General features: G+C 36.5%; 1 protein-coding gene across 3 annotated transcripts in view; it reads left to right on the forward strand.

Moving 5' to 3' along the window:
* Nucleotides 1-20,731, forward strand: part of ADGRB3 (adhesion G protein-coupled receptor B3) — a 743,632-nt gene that overhangs the window by 688,825 nt on the left and 34,076 nt on the right. For all 3 annotated transcript variants that reach the window (XM_040473868.1, XM_040473867.1, XM_040473869.1), the window contains 3 exons: nt 9,503-9,598; nt 11,021-11,060; nt 15,916-16,559. In XM_040473868.1, the coding sequence (XP_040329802.1) occupies nt 9,503-9,598; nt 11,021-11,060; nt 15,916-16,559 (780 nt within the window). The remainder of the gene's footprint in view (nt 1-9,502; nt 9,599-11,020; nt 11,061-15,915; nt 16,560-20,731) is intronic.

The following is a 20,731-nucleotide window of genomic DNA, read 5'->3' on the forward strand; positions in this document are numbered from 1 at the left end:
CCAACCAGTGCAAAAATTATGCTGAGTGCTTGAAAGCACTGACACAGTATTTATAAGGTTTATGAGTCATTTTAGTGTTTACTCTGGGGATGGTGGCGACTAAAACACAATGACACAGTGCCATGCGAGTAATTTTGAGAAAATGGTCCACACTGTCATTTTGCATTATCCAGCTTGTTTGAGAACTTTATTATGATGTACACATTGCAAAAATACTCATGTGCATATGAATACATGCCATATGGTTTTTACAGTGATGTGTAAGGTAACCAAAGGTTTTTACCTGATTAACCAGATGGGGAGAACAGTATTTCTGAGCTACTTCGGTAAAGTACAGATGTCAGGAATAAACCCATACATGTGTATTCTAAGAACATTATAGGGTGAAGAGTGACTTCACATTGTAAAGGGGGCAGTATATCATCATTTAAAAAATCTGATTTAGCAGGGTGCCGGGGTGGTTCAGTCAGTTAAGCATCCAACTTTGGCTCAGCTCATGATCTCACCATTCATGAGTTCAAGCCATACAATGGGCTCTGTGTGTACAGCTCAGAGCCTGGAGCCTGCTTCAGATTCTGGGTATCCCTCTCTCTCTGCCCCTTTTCCATTCGTTCTCTCTCTCTCCTTCAAAAATAAAAATTAAAAAAATAAATAAAATCTGATTTAGCTTACAGTTACCAAGCCTTATAATTCCTTCATCACTAATGTCTACCTGGAGTATCAAGATTAAAAATCTTTCAAGTATTCAATTCTTTATAGACCAAAATTAAGTAAAAGTTAAAAAGAAATTGTATAATTTAGGGCTATGCTATTCTTGAACTATAGCTATCTTGTGGGTCTTCTGTGTTAATATTATCTATAATATGTTTATGTAACAAAATTTGTTCTAAGTGAATGGATGCATGATACCTTTTTGATTGACAATTAAGACTGAACATTTGTGGGCTTTAAGCAAGACACATAATATATCCACACACAGTTTTCAGAAGATGTTAACACTTGAGGTGTTGAAGAGGAGAAAAGTGTCCCATCTCTAAGTAAGCCTCTCTTTTTCTTCAGAAATAAGCTTTTCAGATAGCCCTAGGCTATGATAAAAATATTCAGGTTTTAAAGTGACATATCTTGATGGCTTACTATCAGATTTTTGCTCCTTACATGAAGAAAAATATTTTATTTGGCACAAAAATTTATTTCCATCAGAACTTTTTTCATACTTGCTAATTGAACTAATAACTGTCAAAAAGATTATTTATGGGGAATTAAATCAAATCATATAAGTGCTCCTGTTAAAATAGATGTCTGTAAATATACGTTTTCTGTTTTAGCGGGGAGTAAAAATATGAATATTGGCCCCATTATTATTGCATTTTCAATAATTCAGATTGAATAATTTTATAGCTGATAAATTAATAGCAGAGTCTCAGAACTCTTCATTCTAACACTGAAACGAACAATGACATATCCGTTATTTTTTCATTGACCCTTAAGAATACCCTGTAACAGTGCTATAAGAACACAGAACAGATTTCCGTTATAGGGCAAGTCTTTTTCAGAATTTCTCAAAGGAAATTTTTACGGAAAAACCAAAAGAACCTTGTTTAAGTGGGCTTTGCAAATCCCAAAGACCACATCATTGGAGGCCTCATGGGGTTCAGAGAAATCCTTTTTGACCTTCTAACTTCATATTGCCTAACACCAGCAACAGGTGTGTGTCGTACCACCTGTGAATGCACCACACTAACATTGGCCACAGTCTAAGAGAATAGGAGCAGCTTCCCATATCCTCATGTCTCCTGTGAACAGAAGTGCCATAATGGACTAGCTACCTACCTGGAAAATACCGGGTAATGACTCCTATCAACAACTTGATTATCCCATAGGAGATTTTAGAAATATGATTTTACCTCTACTGCTTTTTTCCACTTCAAACTATTTTTGACAATAATCCAAGACAATTTGTATGGATTTTATTTATTAAAAATGTATAAGCAATATAAGAAATATTTCCTTCAATTTAGAGGGAGACTGGATACAGGTATACTTATTTTTATTTCTATGTATTTTTGACACGCAGTAACATAATTTGGTCATTTGTAGTCTTTATTGATTCTTCCAATATGAATTCAAAAGTCTTTTCCCATATTTACTTTTGCAATCTTCCTGTGAAGGAGGCGGGTGTACGCAGGGGAGGAATATAGCCTTGCAGTTTAAGAAGGAGAAAAGAAACGAAACCATATAACTGGCATTTTAAATGTGATGTATATGGGGCTTGATTTATTCTAAATGTGCCTTTGCTTTTAGTGGATCCAATTTTAAAACCAAATCATTTCAAGTCAGAAGGGAAGGGAGAAATGCTCACTTTGGTGCTGTCAATTATATTCCACATTTAAAAAAAAAAAAGCAAATTGATTATTTGCATAACAATTTGTTGTGACCTTCAGAGTTGACATCTTAATATGTAAATTTTGTAAAATTTGTATTCCTGAAAATACAGTTTCTTTTTCTGGAGCAACTTTCTCTATTGAATTGCTTTAGTAGATGCCTCTGACAAATGAGAAAACAAAAAGGGGGAATAAGAAGAAAAAACATTAAACCAAATGATTTATCACACATTACTTTCAGCAACAAAAACTAGGTCTTGGAAGCTAATATGTACAATACCTCATAAGACAGAATCTAATAGAATAAATATAGTTGCTTCCTTCATTTATTTGTCATTTCATGATTGGAATTCATTTGCATTAAGCACATAACGACATCTACTATTTACTATTCTCCACATTGCTATGGAAATTCAAACCACACAAGTTATGAAACCTTTGAAATAGTTACTGTTGCTAGGAAACCACTTTCTTAGTGCCTGCACATTCTTCTCATCTCTCCTGTCTCTGGCTGTGCCTGGCTCTAAGACAATCTTACAGCTTAGTGTCAGAGGGGGAAAATAACAAGATTGTGATACAAAATAAGCTACGATAAAACCCTTTCACTAAAGGGAAGGAAAAAGGCAAGTACTTAAATAGATAATTTTGTTGTATCAGTATGTGAGGGTCCTGTGGCTGCTCTGTAGTGGAAGGAGAAGGGCCAACCTCCTCTTTTCTCTTCCTCCAGCACTGGCAGGAGGTCTAGGCTGCACCAGATGAGGTCCCAGAATCTTCATCCAACCCACAAAGTGATTTTGTAATAAAATGCTTAAAATAAACATGAACAGCTTTTTCTTTCTTTTTTTCCCTCATTCTCTCTTTCTCTCATTCCCCTCTACCTTTTTTTTTTCTTCCATTTCCAGTTGGTCTATTTCCATAAAGGATACAGATAAACAAAATGATTTACAGTCACATGGCAGTGAATATATGAAACAGACAAGCATCCTTACCTATCTCATCTAAAACCAATATTCTCCCAAACCATTAAAAAAATAAATGAAGCCAATTGTGGTGAAATAACTAGATAGCAATTTGAAAAGCAGTCGTATTGCATATAATATAGTTCAGATGGAGAGTTGCATGAATCTCCAAGCCTGACCATATACAGGGAAATTATGTGTGACTCCTTATTATAGAAGTGTGTATCTGTGCACTCCCTTACTGAAAGACAGCAAGAGTTTCAGTTAGTCTTTGGAGATGAGGGAGTGGGTGATAGGAGACTTCAAAACATAATGGGGTCCTGAGAGGGAAAATGGGGTTAGAGGATTAAGGGAGTGAAAGTTTCAAGTAAGGGAAGATGGGGAGAGATTACTAGGCATGTGGTCTCCATGGAATGCACCTATGGTGAATATAGAGTGGTCTTCTCTGGGACCATCTGGGGTACATGGAGGAATAAAGCAAGTGATGTGTTCCTAGACACTTGAGTGATTTAAAAAAAAATTGGTTGTAACTGTAACACCAAGAGAAAGGCAATACTTACATTTGAGGGCATAGCATTGATTAACTGATATTTTAGAGCTTTCCCATGGGGGTGTTCAGTGGCCATGGTAAGAAGCCACTGTGTGTCATGTCATGAAGAAGCTCAGTAGATTTTATAAAGTTAGTGAGTGGTCCAGGATGGGAGGGTCAGAGTACTACTGATCCTAAGACTTTCAGCTTGCTCAGAAGGACAAAGATTTAACAAGGAAGTACGTTGCTAAGAGCCTTGTCTTTGTCACACTGAATTGAAAGTTCAGGAAGAAAAACATTTAAAGATTATTTTGTTTTGTTTTCTGAGAATAGGAGATTAGCTCATGGTACTGCAATAAAACTGGATTTTATCAGGGGCACCTGGTGGCTCAGTTGGTTAAGCACCCGACTTCGGCTCAGGTCATGATTTTGTGGTCCGTGAGTTTGAGCCCCACGTCAGGTTCTGTGCTGACAGCTCAGAGCCTGGAGCCTGCTTCAGATTCTGTATCTCCATCTCTCTGCCCCTCCCCTGCTGATGCGCTCGCTCTCTCTCTCTCAAAAATAAATGTTAAAAAAAATTAAAAAACAAAACAAAACTGAATTTTATCAGAACAGAGAATAGAAAGCACAAAGACTGCCTTTAAATAGGAACATGGATGGGACATAAACAAGGAGGATAAGCTCATATTACTGTATACTTATTTCCAGAAATCAGCTCATTCCACTTCTTAGGCAAGGGAATGTATAAATCCTACCTCTCCTTCCAGAGTAGGCTTTCCTGACTTGAGCATACTTGCAATTATATTATGAATATTTACATCAGTCTGAATCTGCACTTTTGGTTCTCCAAGCCCATGCAGAGATCTAGGAGTTTAACAAGAGCACGAAATCAGATGAGTAAAATGGCATCAGTGAACAAATTGAAACACAGAGTTCATGGCAGAGATTGCCAAACTCAGGCATGTCTGCTAGGCGGTACCCAACCATGTCTTGCTTTACCTAAAATTCTTCTGAGTATCTGGCCAAGTCGATAGGCAAATCCCACTTCCCACTCCTGCCACTTCCCTGGGGAACATAACTCTGCAACATTGTTAAACTGGTGGCAGGAAGTCAAGTATGTCTGGAATAGAGGCTTGATTTAAATGGAAGTGTGGAGGTCATGAATTAGGATTTTAGGTCCTGCCTCAAAGTGGATGGCAAGAGGCTCAAATGAAGTATCTTCTGTGAAGGTAGGGGTGTTGGATCTGACACACAGCTTCCTCCCCCCTCTTCTCATTCACATGCCAAAGAAATGCTGTTCCGTTTTTCAGATCACATATGTGACTTGCCCTCTAGGGAAGCTTGTGCTGTGCCGAAAACTGATACCAAAAAAGCTAAAAAATCTAGTTTTGAGAGTAAGTGATTCTTTAGCTGTTAAAAGATTACAGTAGGAAGTCATCAGGACTGAAATTTAGGACTGAAGTTCCTATTTTCCTTCTATGTATAGCAAACAACAAACCATTTTTTATTCCCTTTGTTCTCAGAGAAGTCAGGTAACACTTTCATAACGTGAAGTCATTCGTGTTGTTTATGGCAGTTGGTTGGCGTAATACACATGAAATTGAGAAGAACCTTATTGGTTAATCTAATGATTAAATTACATGGAATTTAATATGATTAAAAAGAGCTGAGTCATTTGTTTAATATGAATCAATAATAAACATCAGATTCAGAAAAAAAAATTCAGAGTACATAAAAACTCCCTCCTCCCCTAAGCTACCACACTCAAATAATTATAAAAATGTAACTCAATTTCTTTTCTTGTCTTAAAATGATCTCCGGAGTAGGAAATGAGGAATAACTGGAGGTAAAACTGTCTTAAAAGGTGTAGAGATTTGGGGTCTGAGCTGCTTGGTAGCTAAATACAGAGCCCATTTCAAACAGAGCAGCTCTTTCCTGTGCGGCTTCTCTGAATTGCAACGCTGCCAGCCACCGCTCGGTGCTCTTCCCCAGCAATCTCTAAATCTGGCACCAGCTTTCACAGTGACACTCTGCCAACTGCCTTCAGAGTGAGGACCAACCGAGAGGCTCTCAGCTTGCTGCTCCTGAGAGGAAGCAGATCGCTCTCCTGTGGGGGACGAGGGAAGTGAGACACACCCCTGCACACTTCTTTGAATTCATGTCTCACCCAGGAATGCGTCCACAATAAATGGGCGTATAGCTTTGCAGGAGTTTTTAGAGCAGCCCCCAGCTGGAGCCAGCCGGGACAACTCTGGTGGTGCCTCTGGTAGATACTTTCAGAAGACAGCCTCCATAGCATATTCTTTTTACCTGATCTTGTTTTTGAAGATGTTTCTTGGTATGCTTTTTTCATTCCACAACATGACATCAGATTTCCTTAAAGTGCCCTATATATTCCAAGGCTATTTACATACCTGTTCTTTGCTACTCCCCCGATACTTTTTAACCCTCTGTCTGGCTGTCACTTATGGTGAAAGACCCATTGCAGAGTATTATAAAGAGAGGACATTTTGGAGACTAGATTTTAATTGTGCCAGAATAAGGCAAGTGTTTAATTACTCATGGCAAGTTTACTTAAAAATTATATTTACTTGTCTTATGTAAGTTTAAAAAATGATAACATTGCAAGATGTGAGAGTTACATAAAAATTTTTAATTAAGTTGTTGCCTAAAATAAGTGGCTTGTTCCCAACAAAAAGTAATAAGTTAGGTGAAAGAGCTTAATAATAAATCTATGAATCTTGTAACAATTTTTTTTCTTCAGTCTTAATCACAAGCCAAGAAACACCAAGACTGTCATTGTCCAGCACTGTAAATATGACAGTTGGCACAGAAGAGTTCAATATCAGGTTGGAATAGGCTGATAGAGATTCTGTCTTTGTTTTTTGTGCTTCCTTCTTATCTAGAATTAATACTATTTCTTGTGGTCTTGCTTTTTAAACAATTCCAGTTGTTCCCCAACAGTTCAATTCACATTGATTCACCAAAGATAAAAGTCATTTTGTTTACTTGATGGAAAATTCAATTAATTATCAAAACGTTTCCAAATAGCTGCAGACACATTTCCCAGCTACTGTCTTGCCTAAAACACCCTTTTCTGTGACATGGAATATGCATTATGAAATCTAGCCTAATCATTCTTCCCTGACAGTGTTGGACAAATATTTAAGGCTAATTCATCTAGATCGCCTGAATGCACTTTTAAAATTTTGTAAAAATCGAACAGAGCATTTGGAATCGAGGTGAATTTCTCCTGCAGAGCTTTCTGAATTAGAAGTAACTGAAGCCCTAAAAGTGTCAGAGAGTCTAGCACTTAAATTACGGCATTTATATGATCACTAAAATGACTTTGAATTTACTGGAGAATTTTTATGTTTTTCTGTTTTATATTTCTTCTGAATAGCATTGACTGATTCACAAAGCTGACATCATTCTCCAGAGTAGAAATGCCCTTAATCCATTGTCATATTTGGGAACTGGGGAATTTAAAGTATTGATTTTGTATGTGTATGTTATGAAAAAGAGTAAGATTTCTTCTGTATCTCCTTCACACGATCAGATAGTGGATTTTGAAGAGAAACTTACAGAAGTTGCTTTTCCATATTTCATTGTCAGACAAAAATATCCTTGGCAGCTACACTCTGAAGGTCTGAAAATAGAGAGTGGTTAGTGGGTACCAGTTCAATCACTGTTGGTATTACCAAGTGCCACTCTCATATGTTATATATGCCAGTATTTAGAAATAGATTTGAAAAAAAAACTTCATGTGACAAGCTCCTGGAAGGCAATATTTTGAACATATTACTTATCTACCTTTGTAAATTGTGTTTCTTTAACAGTTGCCTTTGGCACAAACAGAAAATTAGCGTGTACCTATTTTTCTGACAAGTATACTTTCTTAGTGTTTTCTCCCAATGCAGATTTCTGTGTAGCAAACAGTGATCGTCTGGCAAACACTAGACACATTACCAATTTTTTTATTATTACTGTGTCACTCTAGGACCTACAGATATTACTTCTTAATCTAAAAAGGAGGAGCCTGAAAGCATTTGCATCCAAAGAATCTAACTTTGTCCATGTCATGTCTCTTTCAAGGGAGAAGCTGTACGACTTAGTTCTCAATATTTATCCAATTCTTCAGGAAAAGATGATGAGAGTAGATTTCACTGAGCCTATGCTTATACCAATGTGTTTTAAAGACCAAAGAAGAAATTATCTTGCTCAATTATATCAGGGAACTTCTCATCCTTTTTTTCCAGTAAATCTCAGATTAAAAGATATCAGAATCATAGGATAGAAAAGAGGTCGAAGAGCACTGAGTTCATCCTCCACTCCCTAAATTCATGGCAAGAGTGATCACATCACCAGGATTAGAACCTAAGGTGGAAAAAAAGAAGTAGACAAGGTCTCATCATATATACTGGTTGGCCAGGAGTCTGCAGTGGTGACTAAATTTATGTCACTTTCCAAATCTTTCAGTAATGACAATCTTTTCAGTTGCTGAAAACAACTTAATAGGCTCAGTTTTCTTCTGGCCAACATGTATAATATGCACACCTCACAGTAAAACAGTGACAGGATATTTTATGCCAGTGCTTCTCAAAAGTAAAGATCATCATGTGTTCACTTTCGTCGTCTGTGTGATGGCGCCACTGTCACACAGGGGATATGTGACATCATCTCTGCTTTGTTTTTTAATCCAACAAAACAGATTAGAATAAACTAGAGGGAGAATATCAATACTGTGAAGCCAAAACAACAAAATATGAACAAAATGACCTTGCCATTGACTTGGATAAGAAGCAACTGCGATAATGTCTATCAATAGCTTGTTAGGAGCCTAATGAGCCACAGGAAGTGGAAAAAAGACCTGTTGATGCAAAGGCATCATATGATCAGAATAACTCTCAATTGATTTGTGTGTTTCTTATTCATCCATTCATGTTTACTCGTTTAATAAAGGATTTAATGTTCACATTTCCTTGTGGTATGTGTTTCTTGATTCAGAATCCAATTGTGAATGGGTGTTAAGGAAGTTTGGCTTTGCTAAGTGATCTTCTTCTTCTTCTTCTTCTTCTTCTTCTTCTTAAACAACCAGAGACAAGGTGTTTTTGTTATCTTTCTGTTTCATTGTGTTTTCTTTTTACACCAGGGCACATAGTACTTGAAGGGAGATAAGAAATCATTTCCCCAGTAGGATCCCTTACATGAGACATAATGGGAAAATCCCAAATCAATTCCAGTTGAAGATCATTGAGTAATCTCATTTTCACAATGTTTAAAGCTATTATGAAGATTATGCCACACCAAATAGTAAATCCCCCTTGAAAGACACACACATTGTTTGTAACAGTGAAAATAAAATCTGTCCGCTGGCAAGAATTGCTGTTCAGCCAGACACAGCCATTGTGATAACTGAGGACTTCCCAGCGCTTCCCTCTATAGATTATGGCAAGTGATCAATTTCCTTAGCATAAAGTCCAGGTATACCAGTATACATTTTAAGAAGTAAACAAAATGGGTATTAGATCATAAAACAATGATAACTGCTTTCTCAGTTGATTGCCAATATAGACAGTATCTTGTCATTGCCAAGAGAGAAGGAAATTGATGTTTCTTCCTCACCCCCACAGGTTCAGGATGCATTTAGATGCCGATTGAGAAACTGTCAGGATCCAATCAATGCTGATTCTTCAAGTTCTTTTCCTAATGGGCATGCTCAAATAATGGTGAGCTTTTATTTTTCTTCTGATGGTTGATTAAGTCATGATTTGTGAAGGGCATAAACAAATTTTGAGTGACTTTGGCTTTAGTTCATTAACAGACTGAGAGACACCAGATAACCATTCTTTCTGGATTGCTTAGGAGGAGAGGATCTGTTATTGGCCCCTTGGTGCCTTGAGTATAGGGTCTCCATGCAACATCAGAGTACTCTCATCCATGCACAAAATTAGGGATAACAGTTTGTCCACAGGAATATGTTTGTTTACAGATCAGAATACTGTGGACCTTCACTTCTGGTCTTAAAGCACTGGGTCTCGACCTTGTTTGTGTATTAGAATCCACATTCCAGATCAATGAAATCAGAATCTCTGGAGTGGGACCTACATATCAGTGGTTCCAATATGCAGCCTAAGATTAGAACCACTGCCCTAAAATAGAAGAGGGATAGCCACGATTCCACTAAAAGGGCTGTCATTATACATGGGCTCCAACTATTGAGATTAAGGGGTACTTTAGGCGTTGGCACTTTGGTATCTTTTAGAAATAAGATTTAAACTATGATTTGTTAAAATCAGGGCTTGGAGATTTCTTTTACAATATATTTAATTTATTATGAATGTTTTGGGATTAGGCAACATAAAATAGTGTAAGCTATATACTAGTAGCTAAGACTTGAGAAGGAATAATCAATTCTGTGTTAAAAACAAATATTGAAATTTCTAATTTAAAATATTAAAAAAATTCTCAATAATATCATCCAGTATATGACCAGAAGAGCTTGATTAAGATGGGCTAATTTAATTTTACCATTTAAAAAAAGTACATGATTTATTTAAAATAAAAGTTTTAGGAAAATACGGAGATGAAACTGAACCCTAGCAGGTTGTAAACCAGCTTAATATTGTTTAATCTTCCATTTTAGTTCCTAAACCTAAAAGTCTTTTGTCGATTTGAATGAAAATGGATCATGAGAAGAGCCTAGTTTGACTACTAGGGTTTGACAAAGCTGTACTATAAGATACTATATTATAAACAATATATTCAAAGTGAATACTTTGAGAATACAAAAAACATGTATTTAAGTATGTTTGTAATAGTGCGATTCTTTTTTTTATTGTGGTTTAAGGAATTGCCTTGAAATTCTATCCTTTTGTATATGGTGCAGTCTCCTGACTGAAGATGACAGTGGGTATTGTATTGCTTTATTAAAATTGTATGCCATTTTTCCACTGCTTTTATTCAGCATTCGGTCTCTAGGGAGTAGTCTTGAACACAATTTGATTATTCCTTGAGAATTTTTTTTTGCACAAAATAATAATCTAGTGCTGCGTAGTCGGATATCTGTAACTTCAGTTAATCTAGTTAGTAAAAGTCGCTTGAGGTCTTCATCAAATGATGATTCCATACCTTATTATTTCTTGTTACAGACAGACTTTGAAAAGGATGTAGACATTGCTTGTCGATCAGGTAAGAATATTTGGATTTTGAAAATATCATTAGGGATGTTAAATCATTTTTATGATTTTTATTTTAAAGCAAATGCTGCAGTTTACATACCACATATTACTGCGGATGAATAGAGAATCTTCCAAAGGGAAACATTTCAGTAGCAGAATGTGGTGGAGAGGGAGGGGTGGGGGGTGAAGGGCGAATGAGGATTGAGAAACTAAGAATTAGGAAGCACAGCAACAGGAGAAAAGCATTGACTTAGAGACCTAACACTTCCATTCCACTGCTTACTGGTTGTCAGGTGTAAGGCCAGGTTAGCCTCTTTGTGCCTCAGTTCTATCATCTGTGAAATATGGCTTGTTTCAAGGATCAAATACATTGTGTGTGTTTGTGTGGATCATACTGCTGCTATTGTTATATTCTTAGCAAGGCCCAGAAGAAACCATGCAGCAGTCTCTGCCTTAGAGCGCTAGGGTCCGTCCCATGGACATGGTCTCTGATGGCTATCCTCAGCCTGTGGCTAAACCCTCACCAGGAGTAGATGATTCAAGAGTTTCAAAGGAAACTATTTGTTTAATTTTTTGGATAATTCCAGTTGTTGCAAAAGTTTCTTTATATTGGGATATATAACATACCTTGTTTTACCTTGTATTCATTGACTTTAGTGCTGCTCTCTAGAATAAGACTGGATATCTACTTCATCTAAATATCTGGATGTTTAAAAGCAAATACTATTTAGTCCAATCCAAGTCCTTTTTCTCCAGACTAAACAAACCATGTTTCCTCATTCATTCCTCATAGCATTCCTCACCGGCAAGCATGGTCCCCCACATAGCCTCCAATTTGTCAATAATTTTTAAATTATGGTGCCCAAATGTACACACTTGTTCAACATTTCTCATAGTTGGCTCCTTGCTTATATTAATGTTATCTACATTTGCATATTATTTCATAGCAACTGGTATATTACTACTGTCAACTTGTCATGTAAACCTCAAAGACTTTTTATAGTAGTTGTCACAACTTTACCAGTATAGGATTATATAAAGGCTCTGGGTTTTTTTCCCTTGAAGAAAAATCTGGCCTTGCATTTATCTCTGTTTGCTAGTTTCAGATTAGCGTTCTATCCATTTGAAATTTTTTGGCCATTGAAAGTTTGATAAGAATATTTTCTGAACGTTTATTCAAACTGTCAATTAAAAAGTTGGATGGGAGAAGAGTATAGATCCCTGCTGTGTTCAGTAGGGCACCTCCCACCTACCCCACACTGACTCCCTTTAAGTATATTTTTCAGACTCAACTGATAAACATTAAACATCTATGCAGGCTCAGAGATTACAGAGTTGTTATAATCACAAGAATAGGAGAGACTAAGTTCATACTCTCATTTCTTTTTTTAAATGCTTATTTAGCTATTTATGAGAAGCAGGGGATGGGCAGAGAGAGAAGGAGAGAGAATCCCAAGCAGACTCTGCACTGTCAGCACAGAGCTAGACGTGAGGCTCAAACTCATGAACCTTGAGACCATGACCTAAGCCAAAATCAAGAATCAGATGCCTAACCAGCTGAGCCACCCAGGTGCCCCCATATTCTCAGTTCTGAATTTACTGAAAATACTCAATGTAGAATATGGTACTAGCAGAGCAGAATAACTGTCATAACTTGGGAGCACATAGCGGGCCTGGGGATAGGGTATTAGGAATCATTCTTTCTTGTTTAATATCTAACAAAATATTGCTAAGAAACAATCTTACTGGTGTTTGGATTTCTAAGTCTACCATTTCTGTTTTGGGAAAATTGATAAAACATTCTCCTTTGCTCCATCCGCCTCCATAATTTCTCAAAGATCACTAGCCATGGTGCCAGGTTCCACATCTGTGTTCCAAGATGGGACATGATCTGTCAGGGGTCCAGAAGCCCGAGTGTATTTAAAATAATTAAGTATTCATTGGATTCCTATTTTCCTACCTTTAGTTTAGTTTTCTTTCAGTCTCTTTTGGTGTACTCTTCACAGTTCTCCTTGACAGAGAATCAAAATAGGAACAATTAGTTTTGCCCAGACCAGCAGTGTTAGCATCATCTGGGAACTTGTTAGAATTGCAGACTTTAGGCCCTACCCCAGACCTACTGGGTGCTGGGGTACAGTAATCAGTGTTCTCACAAGCCATCCAGGAAATCTGATGTATGCTGAAGTTGCAAAACCACCGTGTTAGACCATCCTCTCCAAGCTGTGATCTCATTCATCAGTATTCATCCTGCTCTTTTGTTAAATTACCCCTTAGCCCCAGACTTCATTGCATTCTGGGATTTAGTATTCCTACCATTATTTTATTGGAAAATATTTTTGTAACGTTTTCATTTTTGTCTGGGCCCTTTTTAACTGAGCTCATCGGGAACTTTCCTCTGAGTTTTTCTAGAGGTTTGTGTTCATGTACAAATAGATTTAATTTTAAAGTTTCAATTCATGGACTCTGAGTAATCTTTCTCTAAGTTATGTTGAAATTCACTTTCCCAAAAGGTAGAATATATATCTGATAATGCAAAATATTTAGGTGCTTTTTGTTTTGTTGTGCCGTGTTTGGGTTTTGCCTTTCACAACTTAGTTAATTTCTCGTCAAAGTCCTATCCCTTCAACATCATGTCTGTATGTGTAGGTGGTATGCATTTGTTTATGTTTCTCCAAAATTTGGGTATCTATTTTAAGTAAGTCTAAGAGGAAGACCTATCTTTCATATCGAGTAGACACTATTTCATAAGAAGAATTATCTTTCCCCAAATATTTAAGATATATAATTTTTCAGTAAAGATAGCTGTGTCATTTGATAAAAATGTGGTGAGTAGAACTACAAATGGTATTAACTGATACAAAACTAAATGTAGCTTGTACAAATACAGATCATAAAATCAGTATTCAGTACCAAGGTTTCACTTATAGTTTACAATATATTCATAAAAGTATAAAATTATCTGTATGTCCTTAATGTCAAAAGATATGTGCCTGTAACTGCCTTTAAATTGTATTTCTATAAATTTTGGATTAATTTTTACATATAGTTAAGATTAAAAATTTAGAGATTTTTTAAAAGTATTTTATTTAGAATGTCATTGACTCTATTAATTTAACATACTTTGCCCATTAATGTTTTTATGCAAATTGTTTCTAGCAACCACAGTTTATCACTGATCTATTAAGAGGTTTAGAAATAACTTTTTAAAACTAAATGATTCTACCTTTTTATATAATAAATACAAAAAGTTACAACCAAATTGTGGATTAATAAAAAATATATAGGGGCGCCTGGGTGGCTCAATCAGTTGAGCGTCTGACTTCAGCTCAGGTCATGATCTCCCTGTTCGTGAGTTCGAGCCCCGCATCGGGCTCAGTGCTGACAGCATAGAGCCTGGAGCCTGCTTCGAATTCTGTGTCTCCCTCTCTCTCTGCTCCTCCCCCGCTCATGCTCTGTTTCTCTCTCTCTCTCTCCTTCAAAAAAAAAAAAAAAAAATTAAAAAAATATATAGATGTAAGTTTAACTTGATTTTTAGTGTCTGAAACAGAGACCTAATACAATAATTATATACAGTATCTCAAAAGATAAAAGAGATTACATGAATGATGCTTTTTTTTTGAATGATGCATATTTTACAGTAATTTTGAAGGCTTCTTTATAGTGGGGAAAGACATTCATGATCTGTTTTCAACCTCTGCTTTAATGCATAATTATGATGCTATTTGAAAATTGGATAACAATGGGTAAAATTCAGTATATCTGAAACTTTTCATGAGGAAACAACAAACCAAATATTTTGTAGTTATCTATGCCTAATGACATTTTCATTGACAATTGTTCTGCTTTGTACATAGAACAGCATTTGTGTTCTGTGTGCTTTCAATGCCAAAATTACCAAGAATATTTTTTTAGAATTTCATTCTTTCCTACCTCAAAACTGACAGTCGTTTACAACTAAGCGTGCTTCAAGTCATTCTGCTGCTATTACTCATAATATATGACTTTCTTCTTATATAGAAACAAAAGAAAAAAACTAAAATATATTTCAATCAGAAATTCTGAACCTTTTGTTGGTTTATTTTGGCTTGGTTTGGTTTCATTTTTCCCCTCTCTTAGTACAAGTTAGCATGCATTTTTAATTTTTCTAAGTCATTATTTTTCAAGCTTAAAATTGAATAGAGTTGTCAGAGACTCATACAGTTTTTCCTGCTTAAAGTCAGTGGCAATTTTAATACCCCCTCAAGGGCATTCGAGCATATGGATTGATCTTGTAAAGGAATTCTTTTTTTCCCACATGGAACTGAAGATGATAAATACTTTTGAACCCTGTATCTACCTTGACCATATGGACTTCATAGATAAATGCTCATTAATTTTCAACATGCATAATTTTAGAGGAATTTTTGATGCAGTAGGATGAAATTCTCATTGATTACCTCTCTCAAGAAGTATTTTAATGAATAGAACTTGCAGAATTCTTTAGGGGAAAAGCCTTGAGAAAAAGTCAAATTCATGTGAACATATCCATAATTTCATAAAACTCTTTGCAGTAGATTGATGGAGAAACTTCCATGGTAATCTGCCTTTTCCCTAAAAAGCTATGCAGAGTTGTGTAAGAATAGGGTACTGAGATTTTTGAAAGTCCATTAATCAACTTTCCGATATGTTTTAGTTATGGACTACCTATCAGAATCAATGAAGAGTGGTTGAGTAATCTGGACCATCTACAAACAATAGATACACAGTTTTTTAAATATTGTTTTTTTGTTTACTAAGGAAATTATTTAGTAGAGAGATAGCAAAATACAGCAGTGAAAAAATAAAAACACATTGTCTTTTCTGAATTTTTATATCCTAACTTATAGTTCTTCACAAGGATATTGGTCCTTGCCGAGCAGCAACAATAACAGGAACACTCTCTAGGATTTCTCTAAATGATGATGAAGAAGAAAAGGGAACAAACCCTGAAGGGCTAAGCTATTCAACACTGCCTGGAAACGTCATTTCCAAAGTCATTATCCAGCAACCCACGGGTATGCACATGCCCATGAGTATGAATGAGCTGGGCAATCAGTGTTTGAAAAAAGAGAACAGTGAATTGCGAAGAACTGTGTACTTATGTACGGATGACAATTTGAGAGGAGCTGATATGGATATAGTCCATCCTCAAGAAAGAATGATGGAAAGTGACTATATTGTGATGCCCAGAAGTTCTGTAAATACCCAGCCATCAATGAAAGAGGAAAGCAAAATGAATATTGGTATGGAAACCTTGCCACATGAAAGGTTATTGCACTACAAAGTGAATCCTGAATTCAACATGAATCCCCCTGTAATGGACCAGTTCAATATGAACTTAGATCAACACCTTGCACCCCAGGAACATATGCAGAATTTGCCCTTTGAGCCTCGCACAGCTGTGAAGAATTTCATGGCCTCTGAGTTGGATGATAATGCAGGACTATCAAGAAGTGAAACTGGGTCAACGATATCAATGAGTTCATTAGAGGTAAGCAACAGAATAAACCTTTCCTTGATATTTTAAACAGTTGATATTTGATAAATTAATTCATGTGACACTGGATTGAGTCACATGAAAAGAGTCATATTACCTCTTACAGTTATGTATCACACAAATATTTTAGGCATGTTGGGATTAAGATTCTAGACATTTTTTTTTTCCAGTAGTACATCAGAATGCCTTTTCTCAAGATCATGTTTTAAAAAAGGAGTCCTCTAGGGGCGCCTAGGTGGCTCAGTTGGTTAAGTGTCTGACTTCACTTCAGGTCATGATCTCACGGTTTATGAGTTTGAGCCCCGTGTTGGGCTCTGGGCTGACAGCTCAGAGCCTGGAGCCTGCTTCAGATTCTGTGTCTCCTTCTTTCTTTGCCCCTCCCCAACTTGTGCTCTGTCTCTCTATGTCTCTCAAAAAATAAATAAATGTAAGAAAAATTTTTTAAAAGGAGTCCTCTATAATTAAAAGGATAACTATCAGTCATAATTCTTTCAGAATGGGAACCAAGTAGAGCACTCAATAGAAAAAATAGAAGATCCTCCTGATGTTTGTCAGGTACTGGAGATCCTTCTCGTGGTTGAAGTAGTTCCTGGATGGCATTACAAACTCAGACCCAAATCTGGGTTTTCTGTATAAGAGCATCCATTAGAAATACCAAAATTGGAATGTTTCTGTGGGGTCTTCCATTACACTAGTTATAAACTCTATTATTATGTTAGGTCAATATCTTTCAGAGTAAATGTTGTGATCTTAGCTCCTGCATAATGATGACCACTAAAACTCTTCATCTTAAATTGTGAACTCTCAGGAGGGATGTACATTGATCAGGTTAAGAGTCAGGACTCTCAGGTCCAACCACATGGCTTTTATAAAAAAAAAAAAAAGCATATTCCCCTCAGCTTCTTTTTTGCTCATAAAGTGAAGTACAGAGTAGTCAACTGTTAGCAGTATCATTCATAATTTATTTCAGTTAATCAAATAAGATCTAAGGAATGTGTCTTGCTTTTTTATGACATGCATCATATCACTGTTTTATAAGTGACTTTTATATCTTGTTTCTTGAAATTTTGCTGTAAACTACATGTATTCTATTACATATGTTCAGTATACAATGCTGATCTATTACATATGTTCAACATATAATGCAATACATGCATTCTTTTGTATGTCTTACCAATTGTTTTAATATTCTAGATCATTTCATAAGACACTAGTTAGAGAAAGATACTAGAACTGGTTGCTTCCCCTTTCCATCAGATATATGATGAGCACTGTATGTTCTAGTGTTCAAAAGTGCCCAGAGACAATTATACATCCCTACTCCTCACAAAGCCATTCCTTCTACTACATCAACATGAAGAGAGATCCTGTAAGGCTAGAGTAACTTGGTGAGTGGTATGATTTTGAGATTTTTTTCCCCAACTGGACCAAGGAACTTCTAGACTAAAATGGGAAAGTGAATGGGATCAGAATAAATCCCTAGATTCTAGATCAACCTTAAATACAATGGGGTTTCTGAGAAGAACCATCCCTTAGAACCAAAAGAATAGGGGCAGTGAGGCCAAATTAACTCTAGAGTGGCAGGAGCTCCCACTAGACAAAAGTGTTCCATCTTTCTCAATTAACAGAATAGCTACTATTTCTCTGTGTCTAACTGGTATCCCAGAGACTAGCATTACTACAGTAATGACTACATAAGCACAAGCTACATAATGTTTATATAAAATCACAAAAGTTTCAAAACGATTTTCTGTGAGTGTTCATATAATAGTATAACATCCTAAGTAATCATAATTCTGATGTACTACTTGAAAATCATAATGATCGTATGGAGTCTTCTATATGGAATGGCTCTTTAAATTGTGCTACAGGGGTTAGAATGGAATTATATTAAAATATTTTGCTTATTATAAAAATGCTTTACATCTAAAGCCTAAAAACCCTTCCAGGTTTGAGATTGTATAGGTTGTGTGTGCTTGAACAATAGACTGAATTTCCAAGTGCTGCTTTGTTCGGTTTGTAATTTTTCCAAATCTCCATATCCTTATTACTAACTATAAGCATCATATATAACTGCGATTCAGCCAAAAGATCTACATTTAAATGACTTAGAGATCACAAGGCTTACATCTTGAAAAGGAAGAAAATTCAGGATTCAGAATGAAAATTCAGGTCCTCATTTTCATTCTTTAAGAGAATTTAATAGTAATTGCTTATGGGTGACCATTTTAGGAGACAGCTGAAAGAGAATATATAGATGTGGGAATGAATAATAAAAATTAGCATTTATATAGCATCTTTCATTAGTAGATCCTCAAATCACCTTAAAAACATGAATTAATTAATCTTCACAACACCTCTGTGCAATGGATAAGTTGTTATAATCCTTGAAGTAAAGTCATTTATTCAAGGTTACAGAGCAAGTGCATAGCACATCTAGGAAAAGAATGTTTCTGTCCTGATCAATTTTATGCTGTCTAAAAGAGACAGTAATGTGTCTGGACATTAGCAGGAGAGCAACTTTAAAGTTAGTTTTAACCCTTAACAGACACATGGTCTTATGGTGAATAAAGACATGAAATGGATAAAGTATAGGTATACAGAACTAGCAAATTTTGGAGACAGGACTGTGGGCCATGCAGATAAAGTCAGTGGTGCTTTCCTTATTAGCAGAGTGATGCAATGTCAGGTCGAGTTATCAGTTCTGCTGGACTGTATCCGTAGGGACAACTAGTGGGGGAGATGATGTCCTGACATTAGAGAAAAAGCCAAAAGGTGACTGGAGTATCTACATAAAGAGGGGGTCAATAGTTCAACTTGAGTCGTCTCCCCCTCTGCGTGAGAAGGAAGATGGCAGCCACAGGAACATCCAGCTTGGGAAGCTGGATCAGCAGAAGATGGCCAGGTGCATCAGGATCCTTCCAAGGATATAATAAAAATGTTCATATTAATTCGGGAAGTTTCCTCCAGAGGGGTGGGTATTCACAAATTTCCATGGTGAGAAGTGGGGTGGAGTGGGAAAAAGAGAAGGTAAAAGCTGTCAGTTGTAGCACAGGATGTGATATTCATAAGAAAAAGAGAAGGCAAAGGAAAAACAAGATTTGAAGGAGAGGAAAAGAAAGCCAAGGAGTGTGTGTGTGTGTGTGTGTGTGTGTGTGTGTGTGTGTGTGTGTGGAAGTGTTTACTCAAATAAGCAGGAGGCAACAAAGAAAGAGGGAGGCTCCCCAACCCTGAAGGCAGTGCTAGCAGAAAAGGTTCCAGCCTCCAGGGGACTTTGTTTAGCTAACCCCCAATTATTTATTGGGTATAAAAAAATTTGATAAATGCATGAACTTTCCTTTTCTACTACCTAGTATTACCTTCTTTTTCTTTCAATGTGTGGTCTTCCATCTTCTAAACTATATAAGCAATTCTGAACATTTTAGTTTCTAAAAGATTTAGTTTCCACAATGATGGGGTAATTACAATTTTCTTACAGTAGAAATCCTCACAATGGCTCCAGACCTCCATGTCCTCAAAGTGCTTTAAGGTTAAGAAGAAGAAAATTGTCATTAGCACTTAAGTCATTCACCTTCAATAACTGAGAAAACAATGTGTTGATATTTGGTGTGTACATAAAGCAAATAACCACTAGGTGCTATGGAGCAGGTGGGGGGAAAATGGAGGTATCCTAGTTCTCAAGCCATTTTGAGGACTATGAAACATAGTTTAAATTTTGGATTGCGATTCTATTTTTTTTTTTTTTTAATCTAGAGATACCATTGTAAGAATACAGGTCAGTATTTGCTTTGAATCTTTGGAACAGGGGTATTTATTCCACAGCCTATAGCTGTTAGATTTAAATAGGAAACATTTCCTCACTCAAAAATTTCCCAGTTTCTAAGCATGCCCTGGGTTTATTTGGCACATGGTCCCCTGCATCACTAAGAGTTGATGCTGATTCCTGTGCCTCTGGCTGACAGAGAAGATTGGCCACTAAGAAGTACTGGGGAGAGATTGGAGGTGGGCAGAAGAGAGAAATCCAGTATATTTCTCCCTCACTTTTTCTGCTTTAAGCAGCACCTTGTGTCTATTTAGCTGCTGTTCCCTAAGGCTTCCAGCTTCTTCCAGGTGCCTCAGCCCCTGGGCTTAGGTCACAAGGTCATCTCCCTTTGTCCGGCCTTAGG

This window comes from Herpailurus yagouaroundi, unplaced genomic scaffold, assembly GCF_014898765.1.
Source record: "Herpailurus yagouaroundi ecotype Mexico unplaced genomic scaffold, PumYag 139, whole genome shotgun sequence".
NCBI lineage: Eukaryota > Metazoa > Chordata > Mammalia > Carnivora > Felidae > Herpailurus > Herpailurus yagouaroundi.